The sequence below is a fragment of the Protobothrops mucrosquamatus genome, unplaced genomic scaffold (assembly GCF_001527695.2).
Source record: "Protobothrops mucrosquamatus isolate PMUCROS unplaced genomic scaffold, P.Mucros_1.0 scaffold1829, whole genome shotgun sequence".
NCBI classification, from domain to species: domain Eukaryota; kingdom Metazoa; phylum Chordata; class Lepidosauria; order Squamata; family Viperidae; genus Protobothrops; species Protobothrops mucrosquamatus.
In genome coordinates, this window is record NW_015387962.1 from 310,268 (window position 1) to 326,431 (window position 16,164).

General features: G+C 45.4%; 1 protein-coding gene across 1 annotated transcript in view; it reads right to left on the minus strand.

The window, feature by feature from the left end:
- Window positions 1–661: 661 nt before the first annotated feature.
- SYNRG (synergin gamma) overlaps window positions 662–16,164 on the minus strand; it is a gene marked incomplete at its 5' end in the record, with an annotated part of 76,083 nt that continues 60,580 nt past the window's right edge. The window contains 3 exons of the mRNA XM_029285536.1: window positions 662–793; window positions 4,140–4,175; window positions 8,540–8,650. Of these exons, the coding sequence (XP_029141369.1) occupies window positions 662–793; window positions 4,140–4,175; window positions 8,540–8,650 (279 nt within the window). The remainder of the gene's footprint in view (window positions 794–4,139; window positions 4,176–8,539; window positions 8,651–16,164) is intronic.

Genomic DNA, 16,164 nt, shown 5'->3' on the forward strand with positions numbered 1-16,164 from the left:
ACAAAGTGGAAAGTTCCTTTTCGGGAGAAAATTTGGGAAAAGCCGCAGGGGTTATTGGGTTATTTTAAAAGGGCATGCACATTAAAAAGCAAGTGAAGCCCCCTCACCCTTTCGGGCCTTGCAAATGTTTGGAACGCAAGTTACTCCTCCGAGGAAACTATCACGAGCTTCGGCAAAAAGAACCAGCACTTTGCCACAACTGAAAGGCGGGGCGAGTCCGGTTCTGCTCAAGAAGGCATTTGTGCCTTAGTGCAGGGGTCCTCAAGCTTGGGCAACTTTAAGACTTGTGGACTTCAACTCCCAGAATTCCTCAGCCAGCAAAGCTGGCTGAGGAATTCTGGGAGTTGAAGTCCACAAGTCTTAAAGTTGTCCAAGCTTGAGGACCCCTGCACTAGTGCCCTCCCCCCCCCCCCCCAAAAAAAAAAATATCAGGGTGTATCTCCAAATCCTTGCCAAGGTCTTCGCGAGGTTCTTGCAGATTAAAAAAATACACCAGTGGCATTTACCCTTCACACGAGAACAGCTAGTCTAGGATAAACGTTTTCGAAGCACCCTAAAGCACCAGCACCATTTCACGTGGGCTTCTCGCGTGCCCAGTTCCCCCCCTCCCTCCGGGAACGGCTCCCTCGGGAAGACCAAAGATTGGCCGAGAGCCGTCTGCTTAAAGGAGGTCGGGCAACAGAAGGCCTGGAGGTTTGGGCTCTACGCAATTGATCCAGAAGTTAGCACAGCTGGCGTGGTACTGATGCCCTCCGTAGGCAAGCTTGAAGCTGTCCGTCTCCGAGTTGAAGGCCTAGAGAGAAGGAGACCAAGAAGAAAGTGTGAGAAACACCGCGTGGTGCGTTTGGGCTCGTTGACCTCGAAGGAAGGAAGGAAGGAAGGGCTGACTGCTTTTGGGCTTTCCAAACTTTCTATCAAGGTGCTCTTGAGAAAGGATCTACTTAGTATTTCCTAAACTTGGCCACTTCTAAATGTGTAAACTTCAAATCCCAGAATTCCACAGCTGGGGTACCCACTGATGAGAATTATGGGAGTTGAAGGACACACAATGTGAAGTGGCCAGGGCTTTGAATAGACTAGAATAACATTGTTGGAAGGGATCTTGGAGGTCTTCTAGTCCAACCCCCTGCTCAGGCAGGAAACCTTATTCCATTTCAGACAAATGGCTGTCCAATCTCTTCTTAAAAACTTCCAGTGTTGAAGCATTCACAACTTCTGGAGGCAGGTTGTTCCACTGATTAATTATTCTAACTGTCAGGAAGTTTCTCCTTAGTTTTAGGTTGCTTCTCTCCTTGATGAGTTTCCATCCGTTGCTTCTCATCCTGCCTTCAGGCGCTTTGGAGAATAGCTTGACTCCCTCTTCTTTGTGGCAGCCCCTGAGATATTGGAAGACTGCTATCCTGTCACCCCTCATCCTTCTCTTCATTAAACTAGACAGACCCAATTCCAGCAACCTTTCTTTGTATGTTTTAGCCTCCAGTCCCCTGATCGTCTTTGTTGCTCTTCTCTGCCCTCTTTCTAGAGTCTCAGCGTCTTTTTTACATTGTGGTTTTGGGAAATGCTGGTCTAACCTAAATGAACCTAACTCAAACTCAGGGATGAAGTGCAGCAAGCGTGGTTCCAAATTGCAGTGGCATGTCATCCAAGTTGAATCCAGAGATGCTCTATTAAATGCAGGTTGTCCCTGATTTACAGCCAATCGCTTATCAACTGTTTAAAGCAGTGGTGGCGAACCTATGGCACGCGGGCCAGAGGAGGCACTCAGAGCCCTCTCTGTGGGCACGCGCGCCATGCCCCGGAGATGACAACCGTCCCTCTTCAACCAGCTGCCTGCTAACTCGCTGAGGTCCCACGTGGCCGGATGCATCCCAGCACCCATGCGCTCGCTGGCCTCTGTGTGCAGGGGCCGATGGTGTCAGGCAGCAGCCACCTGGCCCCTGCCTCACCTTGCCCTGTGACAATGGCACCCCTGCCCTGCCTTGCCTTGCCTTGCCTCACCCCGCAGGACGAGCCTCCTGCCCACCTGCCAGAGACCCCCTGGATCTCCCCCAACCCTATTCGGCTCCCACAGGCGTCCCTCTCCACGAGCAACATTGAGGTGATCACACCCACCTTGGCCACACCCATCTAATCTGCCATGACCACCACAGCCACGCCCATCCAGTGGGCCATGCCTACCTGGCACCCAGCAATAAATAAATGGGTTTGGGGTTGCAGTTTGGGCACTCGGTCTCTAAAAGGTTCGCCATCACTGGTTTAAAGTTACAATGGTACTGAAAAAGGTGACCAATCCTCACACTTATGACCGCAGCACCATCTCCGCGGTCATATGATCAAAAATCTGGGTGTTTGGCAACCAGTATGTACTTACAGTGGTTGCAGCATCCCAGAGACAGGTGACTGCCATTTGTGGCTTTCCGAGCTAGCTTTCAACAAGCAAAGTCAATGGGGGAAGATGGATTTGCTTAACAACTGCATGTTTCGCTTAACAACTGCTGTGATTCACTTAACAAACAGGGCCAAAAGGTCGTAAAATCGAGCAAAACTCACTTCACTCTTGCCCTGCTTAGCAACGGAAATTTTGGTCCTAATTGTGGTAGTAAAGTCAAGGCCTATTTGTAAAACTGGGAAGACAAAGAGGTGTAGGGCAGATCTGAAGATACACCTTGCCAGACCCTGGGGGTTCTCCCTAGTAAAATCTGATCACTGCCCTGCAATCTTTTCCGTTTCGTGATGTCAGGCAAAGTTCTTCTCCTTTTCTTGAATTTTCTACACAAACAATGTTAGTTTTGCTGACTAGTCCACTGTGCAAGGCCTACTTTTTCTAATCCTGACAAATGCAGGTTGTTATTATTGATTGCCCAGTTATCTATCATCTGCCAAAATGGAACAAGACCAGAAAAACTGGTAGAACGTCCCAGGGTGGGGTGAATTAAATGCATGTTCACGTACTGGAACTTTGCACCTGGCTTCTAGGTGGACAGATAGACCTCGACTTACGATCAGAATTTCCACCGCTAAGCAACGGAAGCAGTTGTTAAGTGGGGTTGGGCCTATTTTATCACCTTTCTTGCCAGAGTTGTTAAATGAATCACTGCAGTTGTTAAGTTAGCAACACAGTTAGTAACACCTGTCTGAGATGGTATAGGTTCTCCTGCTTGAGCAGGGGGGGCTGGACTAGAAGACCTCCAAGGTCCCTTCCAGCTCCTATTCTATTCTAGATTCTAGTTGTTAAGTGAATCTGGCTTCCCCATTGACGCTGCTTGTGAGAGGGTCGCAAAAGGGGGATCACGTGACCCCGGGACACTGCAACCGTCATAAATATGAACCAGTTGCAAAGCGTCCGGAGTTTGATCACGTGACCATGGGGGTGCAGCAACGGTTGTTAGTGTGAAAAATGGCCATAAGTCACTTTTTTCTGGGCCACTGCAACTTCCAACGGTCACTAAATGAATGGTTGTAAGTCAAGAACTTCCTGTAGATCAGTGTTTCTCAACCTTGACAATTTTAAGACATGTGGACTTCAACTCCCAGAATTCCACAGCCAGCATTGCTGGCTGTGGAATTCTGGGAGTTGAAGTCCACATGCTTTAAAATTGTCAAGGTTGAGAAACACTGCTGTAGATCAAAGGTAAATCTGCCGTAACTTCAAAACAGTTGCTAAGTGGGCAGCCATAAGTCGAGGACTACCTATAAAGGTCCAGTGCAAAAACACTGAGAATTTAGATTCTTAAAGAAGAAACAAAGAACAGAAAGTTCTATCCATCTTTCTTTGGGTGATAAGGAGCCATCAGGAAGCTCAAATGCCTTAACAGACACATAAGTACCAATAACACAGACTACAGAACTGACAACTCCACAGCCACCACACGAGGGACACCAGCACAAAGCAAGCGACTCACAACGTAACCAGCATGCTAACAAGACCAAGAAGAGGAAGGGACATTGACTTGGGCGGTGTGCTGTGTTAGTCGATTAAAATCGAAAGGTTAGACAAAAGGGGGGGTCGCAGAGATTGTGGTTGGAGAACAATGGCCCAAAGCGACGCCAACATCTTGTTTGGGACACACAGTTAAAAAAGAAAAAACAATAAAAGAGTCGGGGGGAGGAAAAACCGGACAAGGTTTATGAATTCGTACTTCTCTAGGATGTTCTTCCAGAGGCATTTCTTCTTTCTGAAAACAATGTCGAAAACCAAAAGAAATGTCAGCAACACCATCGCCAAAACACGGGAGCTGAGGTCTCTGCTCCATGCCGTGACGCTTCATCCCACTGATGGTCAAGGCCTGGAGATTGCCAATCTATACCTTCTTTCATCCTGCCACGCTAAGCAGACATGCTAAGTCAAATCTAGCTTATCCTAGTCTCCGTGGATATCAGCTTTCTCCTACAGTCACTGAGGAAATTGCGCAGCCTCAATTTCCGAGAAGCCCTCCCTATGTGGAATGTCTGTAAATCCCCCCAAAAATTCCTTCCCATACTACAAAACTTCTCAGATCCTCTAACTCAGGGGTGTCAAAGTCAATTTCATTGAGGGCTGCATCAGCATTGCGGTTGCCCTCGGGCGGGGGGACCGGGTCGGTGCGGCCTACCGGGTGGCCGTGGATGGAGTGGGTGTGGCCTACTGGGTGGGCGTGGCCAGCTCTACATCATTCGCGTCAAGGGTGCCTGTGGGGGCCTGGGCAGGAGTGGGACAGATCTGAGGGTCTCTGGCAGAAAGGGGTGGGACCGGGGCAGAGCCCATCAATCCGGATATGTGAAGTAGGTAAGGGCCATTTGCTGGCCACTTCCAGGCAATGGTGCATTTCTTCATTCCTCACAAAGGGTGACACCTCCCCAGCATGCAACCAGGGGGTGGGGCTGACGTGGCCAACGCTGTTTCCAGACGGCCTTGTGGAGCTAAGACTGGATGCGTTTCAGCATAGATGGCCACCACAAAATTGTCAAGCCGGATATGAGAAGTAGGTCAGGGCCATTTGCTGGCCACTTCCAGGTGATGGTGCATTTCTTCATTCCTCACATGCACCCAGGGGGCAGGGCCAACGCGGCAGGGGCTGGTTCCTCGCTGTTTCTAGACGGCCTTGTGGAACTAAGACTGAATGCGTTTCAACATAGATGGCCACCACAAAATTGTACATTGGCTCCTGGCCGGCCTGGGCCAGGGCCAAGGCAGAGGGGGCCGTTCCCTCACTGTTTCCAGGATGGCTTCGCAGGCCACATGCAACCACTTCGCGGGCCGCATCTGGCCCCCCAGCCTTGTGTTTGACATGTTTGCTCTAACTGGTGAGAAGTTTGCTATAACTTGGCTAGCTTGAGGGAAATGCCTGCTGTCTCAAAGGTTTGTCAGTGTCATCTCATTTCATGGTTTAGTCAGAAAACATCCTACGTAGACGGTGGGAACGCTGTGAATGTAATATACCTTGACTTAGCCATTCATTTGACAGAGAACGCTAAGACATTCACATTAGCAAGATAGTTAAATGTGGGTTAGAAGGCAAGTCTGTTAAGTCAGGGGTCCCCGATCCATGGGCCGTGGACCGCCTGTTGGTAACCGTGTCACGGAAGTGGCAGGCGAATTCACGAAGCTTCATTCGCACATGCGTGGGATCTAGGTTGTGTGTGCAAATCCATCTCGCCCTACTGCCACTGCCGGTCCAGAAAGGATGGGGACCATTATATTAAATGATTCCACAGCTGGCTTGAAAATCATGATCCAAAAGAATTTTCAATTGTTCCTTGTGAAACTAGAAGTGATTTAGGGATTGGGCCACAAGGTTTAATCCTGGATCTGCTACTTTACAAAATGTTTAATAATGACTTGGAAGAAAAGGTGGAGGGAATACTTATCTAACTGCAGAAACTCGGTAGGTTAACTATTATGATAGAAAACACAAATAAAAGCTTTGATGGTTGAGAAGCGGATTAAAAATAACAATGCATTTTAATAAAGACAAATGGGTAATTTCTTTAGTTAGGAAAAAGAAATCAAATGCACAAACCGTAGGATGGGAGAAACCTGGCCTGGCAATGCTTTATGTCAGTGTTTCTCACCCTTGGCAACTTGAAGATGTGAGGACTTCAACTCCCAGAATTCCCCAGCCAGCATTGCTGGCTGGGGAATTCTGGGAGTTGAAGTCCAGATATCTTCATGCTGCCAAGGTTGAGAAACATCAATTTATATGAACCGGACAAGTTTAATATAAGATAGCTGTATACTGTGACTGCTAAAATGGCAAATGCAATTTTCAGTCTGCATCAAAAATGTCATTTCCAAACGATAGACAATAATTGTTTTGCTATATTTTGCAAATGTGTTCAGTTTGGGGAACTTCATTCCCAAGAAAGATTCTGAAAAACTTAAAACGATGGCAAACAAGCAGAGTGAGGATAACCAGAGGAGTCAAAGTTCAACCTCGCGAGCAAAAAATAAGAAGAGGGGTGTACGTGAAACAGGAATATATTTTTGGTTTGAACCCCCTCAAAAATCATATTCCAAATTTCTGCCAACTCTTTCGGATCTGCCCTGGTTTGGCAGAAGCCATACTTGGGATGTTCTGGTTTTGGTTGCAACAAAATCTGCAAAGTTTCTGAGATGATTTTTTTTATATATATAGGAGGCTGGGGCAAGGCTGATATGCAGGCCTCCCCTCCATGGCACAGCCTGGGCACCAGACTGCCCATCATGGACATTCTCCAGGCAGAATAACAGAGTTGGAAGGGACCTTGGAGGTCTTCTAGTCCAACCCCCTCCTCAGGTAGGAAACCCTATATCATTTCAGACAAATGGTCATCCAATCTCTTCTTAAAAACTTCCAGTGTTGGAGCACCCACAACTTCTAGGGGCAAGTCGTTCCACTGGTTAATTGTTCTGTTAGGACGTTTCTCCTTAGTTCTAGGTTGGTCCTTTCCTTGATTAGTTTCCATCCATTCCTTCTTGTTCTGCCTTTGCTTTCCCTTCTCTCTTTGCCACTGCTGATATCTCACTGCAGCAGTTCTCATCAGCCTGTCCACTGCCTTGGTCTAGCCACCATCCTGGTCTATTTCCTCCTCACTTTGATGGTCTCATCGGCAATTGAGGAGTCCTTGGTGCTACCTGAGCTTGGCTGAGCACCCAGCTCAGAGAGCACCAAGGACCTCATTTCAACCATGAGCTACAAATATTCTCCATTACTGGTCATCAGGAATTGCTAAACCACCTTCCAGAGTGATATTTCCCACTGACCTGTCTTCTTCTTTTATATTCATTTCATTTCATTCATATAAATATAGAAAAAAAGAAAGATAGATAGATTGAAAGAAAGAAAGAAAGGAAGAATGAAAGAAAGGAAGGAAGAAGGAAAGGAAAGGAAAGGAAAAAGAAAAAGAAAGAGAGAGAGAGAGAGAGAGAGAGAGAGAGAGAGAAAGAAAGAAAGAAAGAAAGAAAGAAAGAAAGAAAGAAAGAAAGAAAGAAAGAAAGAAAGAAAGAAAGAAAGAAAGAAAAAGATTTTCATTTATCAAATTGATAGGACCACTTATCGCATGCAAGGTGATTTTGGACAATGTACAATAACAGCAATGATTAAAACTGAATATAAGAATCAATTAAAATAAATAATTAAATTACACTGAATAAAAACAACAATCTTTCTACTGCCTTCCCTTCTCCACCTGCTCACTCTTCTACCTCCCTACAAATCACTTTGGCTCCAAATTCACATTTTGGCCTGTAACCAAAACCAAACATCCAAAACATGCATATTTTGATTCGTACACGGATCTTTCCAGATTGGCTGTTTGGGCACAGAAAGTTTTCTAAATCCCTAGAAATAGATACTGGTATGTTTGGTTTGGAGTAATGACGGCTAAGGTAGTGGATTTACAAAGGGATCATTCAGAAAAAGCTTGCAATCTGTTGTTACACAGTAAACGACAAGGAATAATGGATTTAAGTTACAGAAAGGCAAATTCTGGTTGAATGTCAGGAAAAATTTGCTAAGAAAAAAAAGGTTTGATAGGGTCATATTATTCTTATTAGGCTTGATGACTTCAAGGGTCTCTTCCAACACTATGATTCTCTGGCCGATTTTATACAACTGGCCAGTTATAGATCTAGTGGCCACAAAATTCACACAAGCTGCTCCTCTGGGTTAGTGGAATACTTGGTTATATTTTGGGTGGTTTAGGCTGGCCATTTCATTCATTTAGTTTGCGGTCTTGTGCAAACCTTCAAAACCGGTTAATTCTAGAACCAGTGAAATTTATTTTAATGTATTTAAATTTATAAGTTAGTTGTACGAACGCCGCCCATGACCGTACTGTTCAATCTCTTATGGCAGGGCTCTCCAAACTTGGCAACTTCAAGACTTATGGACTTCAACTCCCAGATTTCCCCAGCCAGCCTTCAATCTTAGGAGCTGTAGTCCACAAGTCTTCAAGTTGCCAAGTTTGGAATCCCCTATCTTGTAAAACGAGTATAGTAAACAAAGACCCCAGACAGCAAAACATAAAGAGAGATTGCAGAGTGGGGAGGAGAAGAGACTAAAATGGCCGCCCTACTTGCCTTGCTCCTTGAGTTCACATTTAAGAGGCACACCCCACAGGCCAGTTCCTGAGCATTTTTAATTCCTGGGCGAAGCATACAGGAGGAGAAATCCAGTGAGTTTTCATCAGGCTGCAGGAAGAAAAGAGGAGAATCTTAACATTTCTCAGGGGGAGCAAAGAAACAAGCCCATCCAACTTTTAATCTAGGACAGCCTCTTCGGCCTGGAAGCATCTGTGTGCAGGAACTGTGAGAGCCAGTTTGGTTTAGTGCAGGGATAGGCAACCTTGGCTCTTTTATGACTTGTGGACTTCAACTCCCAGAATTCCTGAGCCAGCCATGCTGAGGGGAAAGGGAGAGTTTCCAAGCTGAGCCATGGTGGCTCAGGAATTCTGGGAGTTGAAGTCCACGAGTCATAAAAGAGCCAAGGTTGCCTACCCCTGGTTTAGTGGCTAAGGTGCCAGGGTAGAAACTGGGAGACAGTGCATTCTAGTCCTGACTTAACCATAAAAGCCAATTGGGTGATTTGGGGCCAATCACTCACACTTAATCCAATTCACCTCACAGGGTTGTTGTTGTGGGGAAACGGGAGGAGGAAGATATGGGGGACATGTTCGCCACCTTGAGTTATTTCTAAAAATAATAAAGGCGGGAGATAAATATAAATCTAAACTCAAATAGGAAGAGGTCTTCCTCATAACTTGCTCTTTCGACCTTGAACTGCCTAAGTTTAGTCCTAGAGCAAGGGTCCACAACCCCTGGTCCGTGGACCGGTACCGGGTCGCGGCATGCCACCAACCGGTCCACACAAACAAGCAAAACCCCATCCGTGGGATGCAGGCAGCACACAAAATTACCCCCCCCCCCCAGTCTGTGGAAAAAAATTTCTCCACAGAACCGGTCCCTGGTGTCCAAAAGGTTGGGGATCTTTGTGGAGAAAAATTTCTTAGAGGAACCTGCCTATAAAGCAGATGTTCTTCCTCTGAATTTTCTTCCGTCAGGAGATGATATAGATCAGAGTTCCCCAATCTTTTCGCGTGGGCAACCCAGAGGGCGGGGAGGGGGAAAAGAGGGGATGGTTTTGTGGGAGAGGAAGATGCGTGTGTGTGTGCATGCGTGTGCATGAGCACCTGTTGCTCATGTGAGGCCGAGATCACCTGTGACGCTTGCATGAGTGAGGCTCTGAGCACTCACGCGAGTGGGGCCGTGAGCATCTGTGTCACTCATGCAAGTGGGGCTACGAGTGCTCACAATGCTGGTGTAAGTGGGGCCCTGAATGCCTGCGACACTCGAGCAAGTGGGGCCCCGAGCACTTGCAATGCTTGTGTGAGTGGGGCTGTGGGAGTACATGCGCGTACCAGCCAGCCACTCACGTGGCTCGGTTGCGAATAGGCCACGAACCGGTAGTGGGCCACGGCCCACAGGTTGGGGACCCCTGATATAGGTAGTCCTTGACTTATGACCACAATTAGGACCGGAATTTTCATCATACGTCAAGTCAGACCCAATTTTACCACAATTTTTACAGTGGTTGTTAAATGAACTGCTGTTATCATTAAGTGAATCACACTGTTGTTAAGGGAATCGTGCAGTTGTTAAGCAAATCCAGCTTCCCCAGTGGGCATTTTTTGCTGGGAAACAGAATTAAAGGCTGCAAATGATGAACATGAGGCTGCAGGAAGTTGCAACCCATCATAAATGCAAGCCAGGTTCCATGTGCCTGAGTTACGATCATATGATTCTGAGGGTGCTGCGATGGTTGTAAGTGCGAGTACAGGTGATAAGTAATTTTTTTTCTGACATTTTTGAACCGTCATTAAATAAACTGTTATAAGTTGAGGACTATCTGTAATTCCGCAGGGCTCCAAAAATGCCAGTTTTTGGTTTCTGTAGGTGCACAACATGCCACCTGACCTGCATGAAAATTAGTTTTAGGGCAGGGATTCCTGGAATGAATGCCTTGTATAATTCAGGGGCTGCTTGTACTAGGACGGTAAAATTGCAATTTACTGGAGAATACACCAGACACTGCACACAGCAGGTCCAGTTTCCCCAATGCTCCATGGCATTTTGTTAGTGACACATCAGTGATGTCCTTTCCTATTTTAACATTTATGAATAACAAGCACCCTCTCCTCCCAAATCTGTCGATTAAAATAAGGTTTTGTTGTATTAAAAAAAGAGGACACATGCGATTTTGACTTGAAAAAGTCAACTTTCCCACTTTGTTGTTAGTTGCAAGGTCATGTCTGACCCATTGCGGCCCCATAGACAACGTTCCTCCAGACCTTCCTGTCCTCTACCATCTTTTGGAGTCCATTTAAACTCACGCCTACTGCTTCCATGACTCCATGCAGCCACCTCATTCTCTGTCGTTCTCTTCTTCTATTGCCCTCAATCTATCTCACCATTAGGCCCTTCTCCGGGTGAGTTCTTCCTTCTCATTAGGTGGCCAAAGTACTTGAGTTTCAACTTCAGGATCTGGCCTTCTAAAGAGCAGTCAGGGTTGATCTCCTCTAGACTGACCGGTTTGAGCGCCTTGCAGTCCAGGGGACTCGCAGGAGTCTTCTCCAGCACCATAGTTCAAAGGCCTCAATTCTTTGGCGCTCAGCCTTTCTTATGGTCCAACTTTCACAGCCATACATTGCAACTGGGAAAACCATGCCTTGACTATACACACTTTTAACTTTCCCACTAGGGAACATCAAAATGGAAAGATTGGAGGAATAGATGTCCCAAACCAGAATCCTAATGCTACGGCCCAGTGTTTCTTAGATTCGGTCACTTTAAGAGGCGTGGACTTCAACTCCCAGAATTCCTGAGCCAGCCATGCTGAGGAGAAAGGGAGAGGTTTCCATGCTGAGCCATGCCGGCTGAGGAATTCTGGGAGTTGAAGTCCACGAGTCATAAAAGAGCCAAGGTTGCCTCCCCTTGCTCTAGCCAAACGGGCAATTGTTCCAACGCACTTTACCGTTAAGGCTGCAAGGGACATAAATCCGATCAGGTTATTCCACACTTTATCGATATCCTTCAGGAGCAGCTGGAGTTTCTCACTGCAGACGGCAGTGGCTTTGATGCCCAGCTCCACTCGCTTCGTGACTCGATAAACTTCAACGACCCCTGTGAAGCATTTGAAAAAAAGAGCATTTATAAAAATTTTTTTTTATTGAATATATAGTTAAAAACAAAAAAGACACAGTGGACATGATACAACTTCCCTGGTTTAAACAATACTATTAGTATTACCTTGTAAAAAAAAAGGAAAAAAAGTTTCTTTACATTATAACAAAATATACATATAGAGTATTCTGACTGTTTGCTTTATAAAGTTGATATGAATTTTGAGCATCTTTTTACTATTCTGACTCTGAGTTAAAAACGCCTTCTTTAAATCCAGTCAGATAGATAACACAAAGAAATGATTTCATAACAAGAAATATATTTATAATCAGATAGGTTACTTGCTTTCATGACGATTGCCTCTGATATTACATCTCCTGTTCATTTCTATCGGTAAATTGATGTTGGATTTTCCCCTCTTCTGCCCAAGCGTCACATGGTGGGATGATTGTGGGATCTCCAGCCGTGCGGCTGGATGCCATTCACAAGATGAACAAAAGAACTCCCCTGTGGCTAGTGTCCAGGAAGTCTCTCAAAGCCCTTTAGAAACTCCTCCCACTGACCTATTACTAACATACTGATACGTGCTCTCTAGTTAGGGTTACATAGAGCTATACGAGGTTACATGGAGCTATATGGTCCAGAATATAGAGTCTATGGACTTTCTGGTAAGCATTCTTTCAATCATATACATTGTGGTTAAATAACTTTCAATTCTATCTTATGAAAAATACTAGTATAAAAATTTCTAAATTATCAACTTATCAATCAACATTCATCCTAGCATGCCTCCTTGACTCTAGCCATTTATACACTTCATTCCAAATTTCGAAGTAGTCTGTTTCAGTTTTATTTTTAAGTTCTAATGTTAACCTATCCCAGGGGTAGGCAACCTCGGCTCTTTTATGACTCATGGACTTCCACTCAGGAATTCTTGGAGTTGAAGTCCATGAGTCATAAAAGAGCCGAGGTTGCCTACCCCTGACCTATCCATTTCAGCGCAGGATAGGATTTTATTTATTACTTCTTCTTCGGTAGGGGTTTCTTTTCTCTTCCATTTCTGAGCATAGGCTAGTCTTAATGCAGTTAGAATGTGCAATACTAAATATAAAGATCCTTTGCTGAATTTATCCTTGGTAATCCCTAATAAAAAGGTTTCTGGTTTTAATTCGATTTTTTGTGATAATATCTCTTCCAGCTAATTTTTTATCAGATGCCAAAATTCTTGCGCTTCTGAGCATTCCCACATGTGATAGTAAGTCCCTGGTAATTTTCTACATTTCCAACATATCGATGAGGATTTTTTGTCCATTTTTGCTAGTCTTATATAGATTTTCTTTATAGGTGGTAGCTAACATTAGCTTCCTATTCCTATCCCATAATAGTTGCCAATTATCTAAATCGATACTATAGCCAAAGTTTTTGCTCCAAATTAGCATTGTATCTTTTATTGTTCTTCTAGCATGTCTTGTTCTAGTAAATATTGATATATTTTTTTTTATCGTTTTATCTTCTGTTCCTAGTAGGATTTTATCTAATTCTGTGTGTTCTAATTTTATCCCGGGTTCTTTTTTATCTTTTCTGTATCGAGATTGTATTTGCAAATATGCCCACCATTCCGGCTCTATGCCATCTTCTAATAGTTTTTCTCTTGTTTTCAACTCTCCGTTCTCATCTAGAATGTCTTTATATGTAATTACCCTTCCTAAGTTCATAAATTTTGGGTGAAAAAATATCTCCAATGTTGATATCCAATTGGGGATTTTCATGTAATTAGATTTTTTAATTTTAGTCCACACATCTAATAGTGCCCGTCTAATATAGTGTTTCTGAAAATACTGATGTGCCTTGTGTTTCCTGTCCCATAGTATCGCATGCCCCCCTATCTGCATGTCGTGGCCTTCTAATGCTAACAATCTCCTATTCCTTAGGAGTATCCATTCCTTTATCCAAGCAGATGTTGCCGCCTGATAGTATTTTTCCCAATTTGGGAGGCCGAATCCTCCGCTTTCCTTTACGTCTTGTATTAACTTGAATTTAATTCTCGGTTTTCTCCCTTGCCAAATAAATTTGTGTTTGGCTGTTGCAACTCCAAACGGTTCTTAAGCAACTGGTCATAAGTCAAGGACTACCTGCAATTGTGTTACCTAGATATGAAATCAAATAAAATGATACCTAATAAATATTCCATGCCCTGCATAGACTGGATGACTTCAGTACATACAGAAGAACTGCTGATTCCGTTCAGGATGTCGTTTGCTTTCTTGATGACCTATTAGGGGAGAAGTTCGTTTAGCGCAGTTGTGGCAAAGTTACTCCTTCAGCTGCTAAGTTTTATCCAATTTTTATCCTACATTGCTTATTTTACATAAAATAGCGCATATTATTATAATACTCTTCCCCAACTTTATAAACAGTCGCAGAACTGTTCAGGGAACTCTCCGTGTGCAGTTGAGGGTGGTGTCAAGATTACTAATCACCACCAATTCTCTTTTATTAGTACGAATCCCCACTACTTGTCATTCAAACCAGAACACACCGCAAAATATGCAGAGTTCTTTCTCCTAGTGGTTGCGATACATTTGCTACAATGGACCTGTTTCCTTACACCATGGGTAGGCAACCTTGGCTCTTTTATGACTCGTGGACTTCAGGAATTCTGGGAGTTGAAGTCCACGAATCATAAAAGAGCCAAGGTTGCCTACCCCTGACTTATACGCTCTTAGACTACACAGCTTACAGGGAGTCCTCGACTTATGACAGTAATGGAGTCTGCCCATTGTGGTCATGAGTTATGACAGTCATAAAGCAGGTTGTCACACATCCAATCTATTTTTATGACCTTGTTTTGTGGTGCTCATTAAGCAAATGCTGTGTTTGTAAAGCAAACGCTGGGGCGGTTGTTAAGCGAACCAATTGTTTGCTAAGAGTCAGTTTTGCTGAAAACTGGAAGTAAATGCCAATTTTTGGCGAGGATGTCATAAAACGTGATCATGTGACCGTGGGACCCAGCAAATGGCTGTAAATTGCCGAACTTCAGAACTAGGTCATAAGTACCTCTGGAGAGGTCAGTTGTAACTTTGAATGGTTGCGAAGCGATCACTCATAAGTCAAGGGCTACCTATACTATTCTTATGCCCCTGACCTTATGCTTTAAGATCTCCCCACTTAAGGGATCTATAGTTGTTACAGATGTTATAATGGTTATTGACCAGCAGGAGGCACTATGTAACTGGTTTCCAGAAATGTGTTGCACAGGGCCTCCTCCTGGTTATTAGGAGTTATAACATAGATACATCTGGAATAGAATAACAGAGTTGGAAAGGACCAACCCTGGTCTTCTAGTTCAACTCCCTGCACAAGCAGGAGACCCCATACCATTCTGTCCAGTCTCTTCTTAAAAACCTCCAGGGTTGGAGCACACACAAGGTAAAGCCGTTCCACTGGTTAATTGTTCTAACTGTCAGGAAATTTCTCCTTAGTTCTAGGTTGGTTCCTTCCTTGATTAGTTTCCATCCGTTGCTTCTTGTCCTGCCTTTAGGTGCTTTGGAAAATAGGTTAACCACCTCCTCTTTGTGGCAGCCCTTTAGATCAGACATGTCAAACACAAGGCCCAGGGGCCGGATGCGGCCCACGAAGTGGTTTCATGTAGCCTGCGAAGCCATCCTGGAAACAGTGAGGGAACGGCCCCCTCTGCCTTGGCCCTGGCCCAGGCCAGCCAGGAGCCAATGTACAATTTTGTGGTGGCCATCTATGCTGAAACGCATTCAGTCTTAGCTCCATAAGCCCCTCCCCCCGCATGGCCTGAGAGGAACAGTGAGGCTCCTCCAGTGGACCATGCCTTGGCACTTGCCCCGGTCCCACCCCTTTCTGCCAGAGACCCTCAGATCTGTCCCATTCCTGCCCAGGCCCCCACAGGCCCCCTTGACGCGAACAGTGTAGAGCTGGCCACACCCACCCAGTAGGCCACACCCACTCCATCCACACCCGCCCAGCCACACCCACCCGGCCCCAAGGGCAACCACAATGCTGATGCGGCCCTCAATGAAATTGAGTTTGACACCCCTGCTTTAGATAGTGGATCACTGTTATCATATAATCCTTACTCCTTCTCTTCGTTAAACTAGACCAGTGGTTCTCAACCTTTTTAATGCCGCGACCCCAACCGGTTGTAAGTCGAGGACTAAACCGGTCATAAGTCGAGGACTAAACCGGTCGTAAGTCAAGGACTGAACCGGTCGTAAGTCGAGGACTACCCAACCGGTCGCAAGTTGAGGACTTTCCCTACCCGGGAGCGCTGCACATGCGTGGTTCCGCCCCCTGCGCCGGCCGAGGCGTAGCTGGCAAGCGGCAGAGACGGAGCAGGCCGACCACCAGCTGGCCCAGCCCAAGGGAGGTAAGGCACCCGCCAGAAAAGGGGAAAAATGGCGGACCAAAAAAAATGGCGGACAGCCTTGCTTGGTGACCCCCGTGAAATGGTCGATCGACCCCAAATGGGGTCCCGACCCACAGGTTGAGAACCACTG